Source organism: Pygoscelis adeliae, unplaced genomic scaffold, assembly GCF_000699105.1.
Source record: "Pygoscelis adeliae isolate BGI_AS28 unplaced genomic scaffold, ASM69910v1 Scaffold247, whole genome shotgun sequence".
NCBI classification, from domain to species: Eukaryota; Metazoa; Chordata; class Aves; order Sphenisciformes; family Spheniscidae; genus Pygoscelis; species Pygoscelis adeliae.
Genome location: NW_008825316.1, coordinates 1,973,220 through 1,983,485, shown reverse-complemented (window position 1 = coordinate 1,983,485; position 10,266 = coordinate 1,973,220). Strand labels below are relative to the sequence as shown.

Genomic DNA, 10,266 nt, shown 5'->3' with positions numbered 1-10,266 from the left:
ATGGAAAATAAGAATTTCAGAAAAATGTTAATTTGCAAAATACCTTCAATGTCTTCCCCCACTCCATGAAGTATATGGTGTCTGGGACAGTAGCTGCAGAGAATTAGGAATCATGTTCGATTGGTATTTTGAAGATTTGCTATAGACAGTGTTCATTACAGTCTTCTCAATGAAAGTCAATGAATTTCTTAGTATTCTTCTGGCACTGGTGCTTTTTTTTTCTTCCTCAGTAGGCAACAGAGCACTGAGTTAAGGATGTGAGTTTCCCTATAGAAAAGTTACATCAGAGTGAAGATGCATACTTGGTGGAGCCTCCACATACTGTTTCTATGACACAAACTTTAATGCTTCTGGATTATTGTGGATTATTACTGACATCTATCAAGCTGAGGAACTAAAAGTCTCTGAAAGTGGTGTTCCTCCCCTGTTCTTGTGTAGCGGCACAGCATTGCCAACGATCCCTTGTAATAACAGTAGTCACTTCAGGCCTTATTTTCTATTCAGAGGAAAGAGATTGTCCTAGCTGGTCATTACGTAATAGTAAATACCAGATGTCGTTTAAAAGCTTAAATAGCAGACGCGCTCTAATGTGTATTTGTTAATGTAACAAATCCCTTTGAGTGGTTGTATAGTAATTTCCATCTGTGCTCCACTTTCTAAATATTTTTATCGTCTCATCATGTTTACAACTGGGTAATCTTAATATTTATAGTAGTTGTAAAAGAGGCAGGAAAGCGGGTAGTAAATTTATGCTTGGAAAAAATGACAGTTGATGAGAATTTTGCATAATTAAGACATGAGGATAATCTTCAGAATCAACTCAACTTCCCGGGTTTTAATTTCAATTGGAATAAAATGCTGGTTTGATGGAACAAGCCTGCACCTCTGAGACAATTACTTTTGAATGCGTGAAATTTCTTTGGGTAAAATGTCTGGCAAAAGTTTGACATAACTGACATTTTTTTTAGTGTTAGCCGAAGCCCACACTCATAGACCTGAACTAACAATGCAAATCTAACAGCTATGAGTAGTTGCAATATTATAGTCAAGAATAGTTAAAAACCCCTTGAAATTTCAGTACTTAATATACAATTTAATAATTCATTAGTGTGATTAAGTGTATCCAGATTTTAATGCTCTGAATTTTGCTAATACATGTAAGAGCCTAGGAGCCCAGAGGAGTAGATAGAAAGGAAACTTTGATGTAAATTTCAGATATTGTATATTGCCAAGGCACTGGATGCATTTAAGGTTTGCATATTTATTGCTACCACTAGCAGCTTGAGTACAGAGAGAAGTCTGAATTGCTTTAGGACTTACTTTCTCTTTATTACCAGACAATCCAAAGGAGAAATAAATGAATCAAAAAGGATATAAATAATACTTTACACCTCCAGTTGTCTCAGGCTTTCTGCAGACCCACTGAGTTGTACTGCAGAGGATGAACTGTGGCAGACCTAAGCTGATGTTACAGACATTACTGAGGATTAAATGTCTGCACTGCATACAGCAGAGATCCCACCTGCTTGATCTGAAAGTAAAATGCTTGGCTTCGCTTTGCCACGGATTCTATTTATGCTGAGCATTTTCTTAATTGGTCTTAAATATGCTTTAAATCTTTACACCCCTTGAATGATTTCATTGTGAACTCAGAGTTGTTCTGTTTCTGTGCCTTGATATTACAACACACCAAAATCACTTGAGAAAATGCCAAGTGAATAACAATAGGGAAAAAATAACTCATAATCTCTGCTTCCTTATTTCATTAGTTATGGAAACTGTTATAGTAGACACACGTCAGCAGCAAATGCCCTTTTCATCTCCCATACTTCCATTGAACCTGCCATCTGTGACAAGGTTTGGTCTCTAGAACATGCTCTCTTTTTTATTTCCAAACAATTGTTAATATCCGTTTGAGTATCCGATTACTGCAAATCAGATAGGCATGCTGTGCTGGTTTAACACAGAGCTGTACTCGTAAACATCTCTTGCTTCTCCCAGTATGCTGTTTGATGGACTGAAAGCTTCTCATAATATGGATGCATCTTTCATAAAAGCAGTCCACATGGGCTCAAAATTAATGTCCCAGGCTCTCAGAGCATAAATACTCCATTCAGTCTTCATACTGTTTGATGAATAATGATGGATTGCCTTACCAGGGCTGTGTATATAGAATAATTGTCCTCGATTCATGTGTTGTATAAAAAGAACAAAGGTTTCTTATCCAGCCCTTCAGAATAACTACAGCACAGGATATAGAGTAGGTGATGCTTCTTTTAGCATCAGGGATACTTATTGTACATTACATCTCTCCCAGGAGCAATTGCAGGCTCACCTACAGTGTCCTGACCCATAGTTCAGTCTGCCTGCTTGCCTTGGGTATTGTGTGCTGCTTCTGGCCTCTGGCTCCAGATCCCGTCTAAATCAAATCAAACAAATCAAATCAAATCACATGTGGAGTCTGCCTTTAAAGTCGTGTCGTTAAAATAACACTGGATTATCTTCATTGCTTTTTGAATTCTGACCCCATAACATGGACACAAGTTGCATTTTGGAACGTTTCTTCTCAGTTCAAAGATTGGAAATGTACTTCTAAAATTAATTATAATAAAAACTTTTAAGTTGAATTTCTCCTGTAATCACGGAAGACCATGACTAATAAAAACAATCTGTGTGGTTGTTATAAATTTATTGATGGCATTATGATGTTTTATCATTCAAAATATCATAAAATTATTATGATAAATTTGATGATAGAGTCATGAAGGCTGTAAGCAATAGGAACCGTCTTGTTCTTCAATGCCTTCTTAGTAGGAAGTTTGTATATGCAGTAACACTCCTATCACAAACATTATTATAGGTGGTACTATTCTTGTCTAAAGGATCACTGTTGACTTTCAAATTCAAATTTTGTAAAATAAGATAATACAAAACTTGAACAAAAATGTTTCTGTAATTTTTTAAAATTCTATTGAGAACAAGGGATAAATTATGTTTGAAATATTGTCTTTAAAAAAGGATGGGAAAAACAAAACTAGTTTACTTGTGCTAAAAGGATCTGTAGTAAGTGTATTTTTTTTCACCGGTGTTTTTTTAATTATGATGAGTTTGATAAACAGTAATAGATTTTCGTTGATTTATGCTAATTCATGGTTATATGAAATATGGTTCTAAAATAGTTCTATAAACACGCTTAGCCCTTTAGCAATAGGCAATGATTTGAAAGTGTTTTCTCCCTTAGAAATCAAGGCAAATGTTAGGAAACTGGTGCCTCATTTCTTAGCAAAGTGCCCTCTAATAAATAATAATAATAACAGAAATAAAAAGTCAAAATATCTGTTTTGAGATTTTTTTTCTGCTCATAATAAATTTTTCTCATGGATACTGAAATGATAGGAACTAGAGTTTGAATTATTTTTGATGAGTTTTCTTTGCATTAAAATATCTTTTTTCAGATTACTTCCATCGCCAATAAGTGGGTGCTAGGAAATTTAATTATACAAGAAATAATTATATTATTCTATTCAGCATTCCTTAGATTACACTGCCCTCTACAGATATGAGTGTTAGTTTTTAGTCAAAAGGCAAAAACATGCACTGGAAATATTTTTAAGATATTTTTTAAGAAAAGACTGTCAGGAGAAAAGTTTTAAGTACTGCGGGGAGTAGTATCCACTGGCTTGGATAAGTGCAAAGGCACTTACGAAAAATTTCTTGTTCTTTCCTGAGTTGTACCCAGGGAATATTTGGGTTGAAGAGGAAACATCATCTTCTTCAGGCCTCAGTTTGGGCATTAGAGATAGGAGACTATTTTGTACTATACCATGACAGTAATAGCAGTAAGTGGCTTACATGTAATTCTGCCCAATGCTTAAATTTCAGATACGGATATGGGTTACCATTTCTTCTTGTTCCTAGTATAGTAGTGAGTATGCAGTCATAAGATTTCGTGTAGGTTGAAAAACAAGTCATTTGACTTGGTAGTCCTAATTTTAATGGACAGAAACAGACATAGAAAAGCATCACTCAAGAGCAGAGCCACATCAAGGCTGTTAGGCAAATTTCAGTTATTTGGGGAAGAGGAGCTGGGAAGGACAGGGGGTTTGGGAGGGAACCTGGGGGAAGAGGTTTGGGCAGGGGTTGTAGAACACTGAGGGGATGTATGTTAGGAATCTGTCTCTTAACATCCCATAAACACTTTCCTTTGTGTATGGGTTATTAGGGATGAAGGGGTAAAGCTGGGAAGGCTAGGGTCAAACCTGGGCATTTGTCCCCTTTGGTTTTGCCTTGAGCCACCCCTGCTTCTGCCTTGGGACAGGGCGTTTGTGTACTTGACCTGCTGAGGTCCCTTCCAGCTCTGTTTATTTCCCCTCATTCTCCAGTTGTTAAGATGAGAGTCAATGTTACACATGGGTTCACAGTGTGCTTAGCTGGGATACTGTACATTTTGAATTCTGTGGAATCTTCTGTACTTGGGGGAAGACTTGAAAGCCCATCACAATTTCAGTTCTTAACTGGTGTGTTCCTGTTTTGTTTTGTTTTCATTTGTTCTGAGCAGATCCTGATGAGTTTGAGAGGATATACGAGCCACTAGATGTAAAGAGCAAAAAGATTCATATAGTGGACAGCGGGCTTACTTTTAACCTGCCATACCCACTTATCTTAAGACCTCAAAGAGGTGTTGATCTCATCATCTCTTTTGATTTTTCAGCGAGGCCAAGTGATTCCAGTCCTCCTTTCAAAGTAAGTAAAATAGGCCATTCCTTGCTTTGTGTTCATAAATTTAAGTTGACTCAGTTGTATTCTTCCAGTCGGGGTGGTTGCACATTTCATGGTTCCAGAAGGCCTTAGTGCTATTTTATCAACAGCATTGGAGCAATTTGTTTCCATGTCAAGGCAGAATATTGCATTCTGCTTCAGCTCCTGTTTACATGACTCACATGAGACAACTGACACAAAGAAGGCTAATATAATTCATTTGAACTAGTAGCTCTGTTGTTTTTATGGAAGTCTTGCCATCACACTGAATTGCAGAATTTTATTTTATGTCAGTATTAAACAATTAAGTAAGTCATTTACCATTGTGCTAGTGCTCTAGCTCTGTACAGCTGTTCTCCTCTGTGATGCTGTGATGTAAATGAATGGTTTTCTGTCATCATCTTGCAGAAATGTGTCTCAGTCACTCTGGTATTGCTAAATATATAACATTTTGGAAGTGGGGCTAACTGTTCATTTACATCTCACTAGGATAATCCCAGTACTGGTTTAAGTAGGATTCCTAAATCCATTCAGGCAAGAGCAAAGCAACCACAGAAAAATCCAGCAGGTGTGGAAAGGACAGCTGTCATTCTGTATGACCTGTATAACCTAAGCATCCAGACAGCTCCAAATGATCAGAAAAGTTTAATGTTGGACCATTTTGGTAGCTAACACACAAAAAGCAGCACTCACGAGACTATTGTGAGGTACTCAAAAAAGAGGCAATATTTATTTGAAACCCATGTGGATTCTAAAAAATAATTTTTAAGGAAACCAAGAAAACTTGCCTGTTTGAGAAACAACTGGCATTCATTGTTGCTTTACAGAGAAATTTCAGTTAGAACAAACAGAGTATTTTTTTCCTTCCTCTTGCTATCAAGGGACAAAACCCCAAAACAACATTAGAAAATAACAGCAGTAGCAAAATGAACTCTAGATCAGTGTTGTCAAATGTAAAAAAAAAAAACCCACAAGCTTCAGGAGAATAAAAAGGAGTAACTTCTGTAATCTCTAGGTCTCTTGGGGACTACCTGGAAGAGCAGGGCGCTAAGAAGACTCGTACTAGTGCTGAGATCCTTCATTTTTCCTTAATTGACTGAATTCCACGATCTGTTTCTTCCTTTAATTTTCTCTTTGTTTAAGAATTTGTCTCCTTTTTTGTCATGACTGAGTATTTTCCCCCGTCAGCTAAATTTGCTGACACAGCACTGCCATCTCCTGTGAAACATCTTCTTTTTCCTCCGGCTATGTTGTGTTCTGCACGTGGAGTCTGTGCAAAAGGCTCTGTATAGTTGTCTCTGTTACTCTTAGCCCATGCATTGAGCTTTCTGTCTTCATCAGCTGCAATTTTCTATGCTGTTTTGGGGAACATAACACAGAGAGATTGATTGGAAGTCAAGTGGTGTCCTGAAGGTTTTTCTGTAAACTCTAACTTCAAAAAGGCAAAATCCTTTTATGCAAGAAAAAATGGTAAGAAAATTAAATGGTGCCTTAGGTTTTCATGAAGCCACCATTGAAGGGAATGGTTCATTATTTCCAAAGTCCAAATATGTGTACAATAAAAAAAGTGATGTACCTCCAGCTAATACACACATATAGTCCACAAGCATAGGCTGTATGCTAATGGCCTAAAGGGCAGAAAACAGTTTTGCTTACTGGCTGTCCAATCCCATTGGTTCTGCTTGCATTACAAAGAGTAAATGCCAGTTCAGGAGTTGGCCTGTATCTATGGTAGCGCTCTAATATACTTTTATTACTCCAACACATAGGGAAATCAGCCAGCTGAAGTCAATGACTCTGCTCTTGTTTTATCATTTTACACCCACTATCTTTTCATCTCTTGCGTATCCAAAACAGTTGTCCAAAGAAGGGTCCTATTTCATTCAAAACCAAGATTAAGGATGTTGACCTTCCCTCTCCTCCCTCACACACCCTCATTACACGCTTTTGAGTCATTATTTACAAATTATTTTGTTTACTGAGTTGTCACGAGGAAAAAAAAGCCTGTTTTCCAGACTTACTTCTTCACTTAGCATGCTTTCAAATGCTGGTCTGTGCTATGATGTGATTCTGAACATAACAATGTGTGGATTGATGTTTATTAACTTTCATTGGTTTCCATAGCACTGATACTCAGTTTGCAAGTAAAATTACGGATGGTTTTTTCTAGCTGTCAGCTCTGTAAATTCACCCAAAGACTTATGTGACAGACCAGCTCTTTCCTTCCTGTGAATCATCACAGGTGGTGAAGATGGGGCAGGCTGAATTAGGTGCTCAGTTTGCCATACTGGGTCGTCTATAGAAAGACTGACTTGATCAGTCCTTCTGCTGTAAAGAATCATGAGCTAATAAAACTGCTTCTAGTAACCAATTTGACCTGTCTCTCTCTACGCAAAATCTCACTTTGCAGTGGATGCGTATATACACCTGAGTCTTTGTTATCTTTTCAGGAAATTTTGCTTGCTGAAAAATGGGCCAGAATGAACAAGCTTCCTTTCCCGAAAATAGACCCAAATGTATTTGATCGAGAGGGAATGAAGGAGTGCTATGTTTTCAAACCAAAGGATACCTCTTCGGAGAAAGACTGTCCAACTATAATCCATTTTGTTTTGGCCAACATCAACTTCCGGAAGTACAAAGCTCCAGGTGAGCACACAGTTTCTGCTGCTAAATCTAGCTGTTCCTTTGAAGCTTTATAATGACATGGTGATTCTATACTAGAAATGACTGAATATATACTGAAATAACTCTTAAGTCTATCTGTAGTAGCTAGGGATTTCAAAAGAGCCATTAAAAAATAAGATGGTAAGTCCTCAGACCTAACATTTAGATTGTATTTTTGTATTTGTTCTGTATGCAGGTGTTCCAAGAGAAACACAGGAAGAGAAGGATTTTGCAGACTTTGACATTTTTGATGATCCGAATACACCGTTCTCTACGTTCAACTTCCAGTATTCCAATGAGGCTTTCAAGAGGCTTCATGATCTAATGGAGTTCAACACCCTCAATAACATAGATGTATGTATGCCAGTGTGGAAGGGGCTTAAAGGGTCTAGATTGTTAAATGGGAAAGTAGGTGATGCGAGTAAAGCCCTAGATCTGTCATACAGAAGGTACAGGGGTTTACTTCAGTATTTGCCTGATTGTTATGACATGTAAAGTGCTTCCTGCATTTAGTTGTGCCCCTTGCTATTCTCAGAATTGAGGCTGGATCAAAGCCCATTATAGTCAGTGGAAAAAATCTGCTTTATTTTAATGAGGGCTGGAGTGTACCCTAGGTAGGTTCTTCGTGAGCTTGTGTAGAAGCACGTGCAAACTGTGGCATGGTCAACTTGCATCCTTCCAGCCTGGGAAGGAAAGAAGAGTCTAGTCACTATAGGTAATACAGTGGCTGGAGCTACCTGAAGAGAATTGGATGAAACACACAGTGAGAATTAGGTGAAGAGAATTTGGTCTTTTCATTGGACCTCTGTTTCTGAAGTACTGATATATCAGTGTTGTAGGAAGTATTACCATATATGAGCTTCTGTCAATAATAAACCAATAAGCAAATATGCTGCTGAAAAGGCCAGAGGTGCTTTCCAGTGGGGGGAAAAAAAAGTCTAAACAGTATTTTTGGGGCTAAGAAGATTGATGTAATGAAGAACTATTGGAGTGTAGAATGTGTGCTTTTCATAATGTTTGAGCCTGTGCTTGTTAGGATCCATTCCAATTCATATTCTTTTTAATTTGGTTCCTGTGTTGTTTTTGTCACTTTACCATCAAAAGTCCTGCAGGATAAATGAGCAAAGGTGTCTGCACAGGATGTAGACATTATGTTCAGGATCTTATACTCAGTTCTTTATGTATGCTGATTTTCTAACTGGAAAAAAGGAAAATGGAGATTTTTTGTAAAAATCTCTGGAAATTAATTTATCAGCTAACTCAGTAATAATTCTTTTTAATTGATACTAGCTGTAACACAAGACCATGATCCCAGCATCCATAGGGTGACTTGCCATATTCACAAGTGTACATGATCATCCCAGATAAAGAAATGATTTTTTTTTTCCAAAGTAGTGAACAAATCTTGTTACTTCAGGACAAAGGAAGCAAAAGTGAAGATTCACTCTTTCTCAACTATTTTCTATATCCTTTAAGTATGGATTTTCTCAGTGTTTTGATTTACCCTTCAGAATTTCACTGGGACTCGGTTTCAATGTCAATATTCTTGTGTGAATTCTTTGATGTTGGTGGTATCCTGTCATACCTTTATTAACTACATTAAAATCATTGTTTTATACAATCAAGAAAATAATATTCATAATAATACTCAGCAATCACTTTGCTCAATGATGGAGCAGTCATAAAAGCAGGAGCAACAGTTGTTAACAACTGAATGGGTCTTTTCTATCAGTTATTAAATTGTTAAAATGTTAGTTATTTCCCTGAATGACATGTTGTTCACTGTTTTCCAGGTGATCAAGGAAGCTATGATGGAAAGCATTGAATACAGAAAAGAGAACCCATCTCGCTGCTCCGTGTCTCTTAGCAGTGTTGAAGCAAGGAGATTCTTTAATAAGAACAATCTTAACAACAACCATACGTAGGGGATGTGTTGTAGGTTCCACTCCTTCAAGAAGCTGTTTCTGTCTTTATAACTGGAGTCAAAAAGACATTATCAGAGCATCACTGCTCCTGAACAGGGCTGTGCAAAACTCCTGAAAACATTTTCTTGTGAATTTTCAAGCTTCAATATAATTTTGTACTTTTTTTTAAACTAAAAAAATTGAAAACATTTCAGTATGCTGATATCCTTATTTTAAAAACTATGGAATTAGTTTATTTTGACTATGGTCATTGGGTTCAGTGTCTTTTTTTTTCCTTACAAAATTGTAAACACTAGTTTCTCATAGTAGGGCAATTGTCTGATTTTTAATTGATGTAAACTGGGCATATCTTGAAATGTAAGATGGAATTAGAAACACAGTAGAATAAAACTTCAGTAACAGAGAAATTATGTATATACCTGGGCTTGGGCTCAGATTCCACTCTGCTTTGTGTCAATGAGAAGATTTCCTCTGACTTTGGTTTGAAAAGTCAGTAGTTGCTAACTACTGCTAGGCAACAGCAGCTCCCTGGTATATTAAGTCGCTTGGCTGCTTACTAGCTCTGTTAAGGTTGATTTCTTATACAAGAAGGGGTTTTGCTCACTAATAACCATTGGCTATATTGGCCTTACCAAAACTCCGTCATCAAGCTGTGTTTCAAATTTTACTTTTCTTGCATGAGTGGTGTCTCTTAAAAAAAACCAACAAACTTTTGATAACAAACGGGTATCAAAGAAATGGGGTTTATACATCTTTGATATTATAAGTAGGATCCTCAGCTGGTTATTAATGCTAGTAGAGCTTTTGTAACTGGTGCTAAGAAGGATCTGCTCTTGAATCTTTAATCACAAATATTTTCACAAAAATTGAAGTCCACTTTACTACTGTTTAATAATGTGCGTATCCACTTTTGTTCCGC

General features: G+C 37.0%; 1 protein-coding gene across 1 annotated transcript in view; it reads left to right on the top strand.

Moving 5' to 3' along the window:
- Positions 1-9,347, top strand: part of PLA2G4A (phospholipase A2, group IVA (cytosolic, calcium-dependent)) — a 68,595-nt gene extending 59,248 nt beyond the window's left edge. Inside the window, exons 15-18 of the mRNA XM_009330270.1 lie at positions 4,559-4,743; positions 7,209-7,404; positions 7,619-7,776; positions 9,216-9,347. Coding sequence (XP_009328545.1) covers positions 4,559-4,743; positions 7,209-7,404; positions 7,619-7,776; positions 9,216-9,347 — 671 coding nt within the window. The remainder of the gene's footprint in view (positions 1-4,558; positions 4,744-7,208; positions 7,405-7,618; positions 7,777-9,215) is intronic.
- The last annotated feature ends 919 nt before the right edge of the window (positions 9,348-10,266 follow it).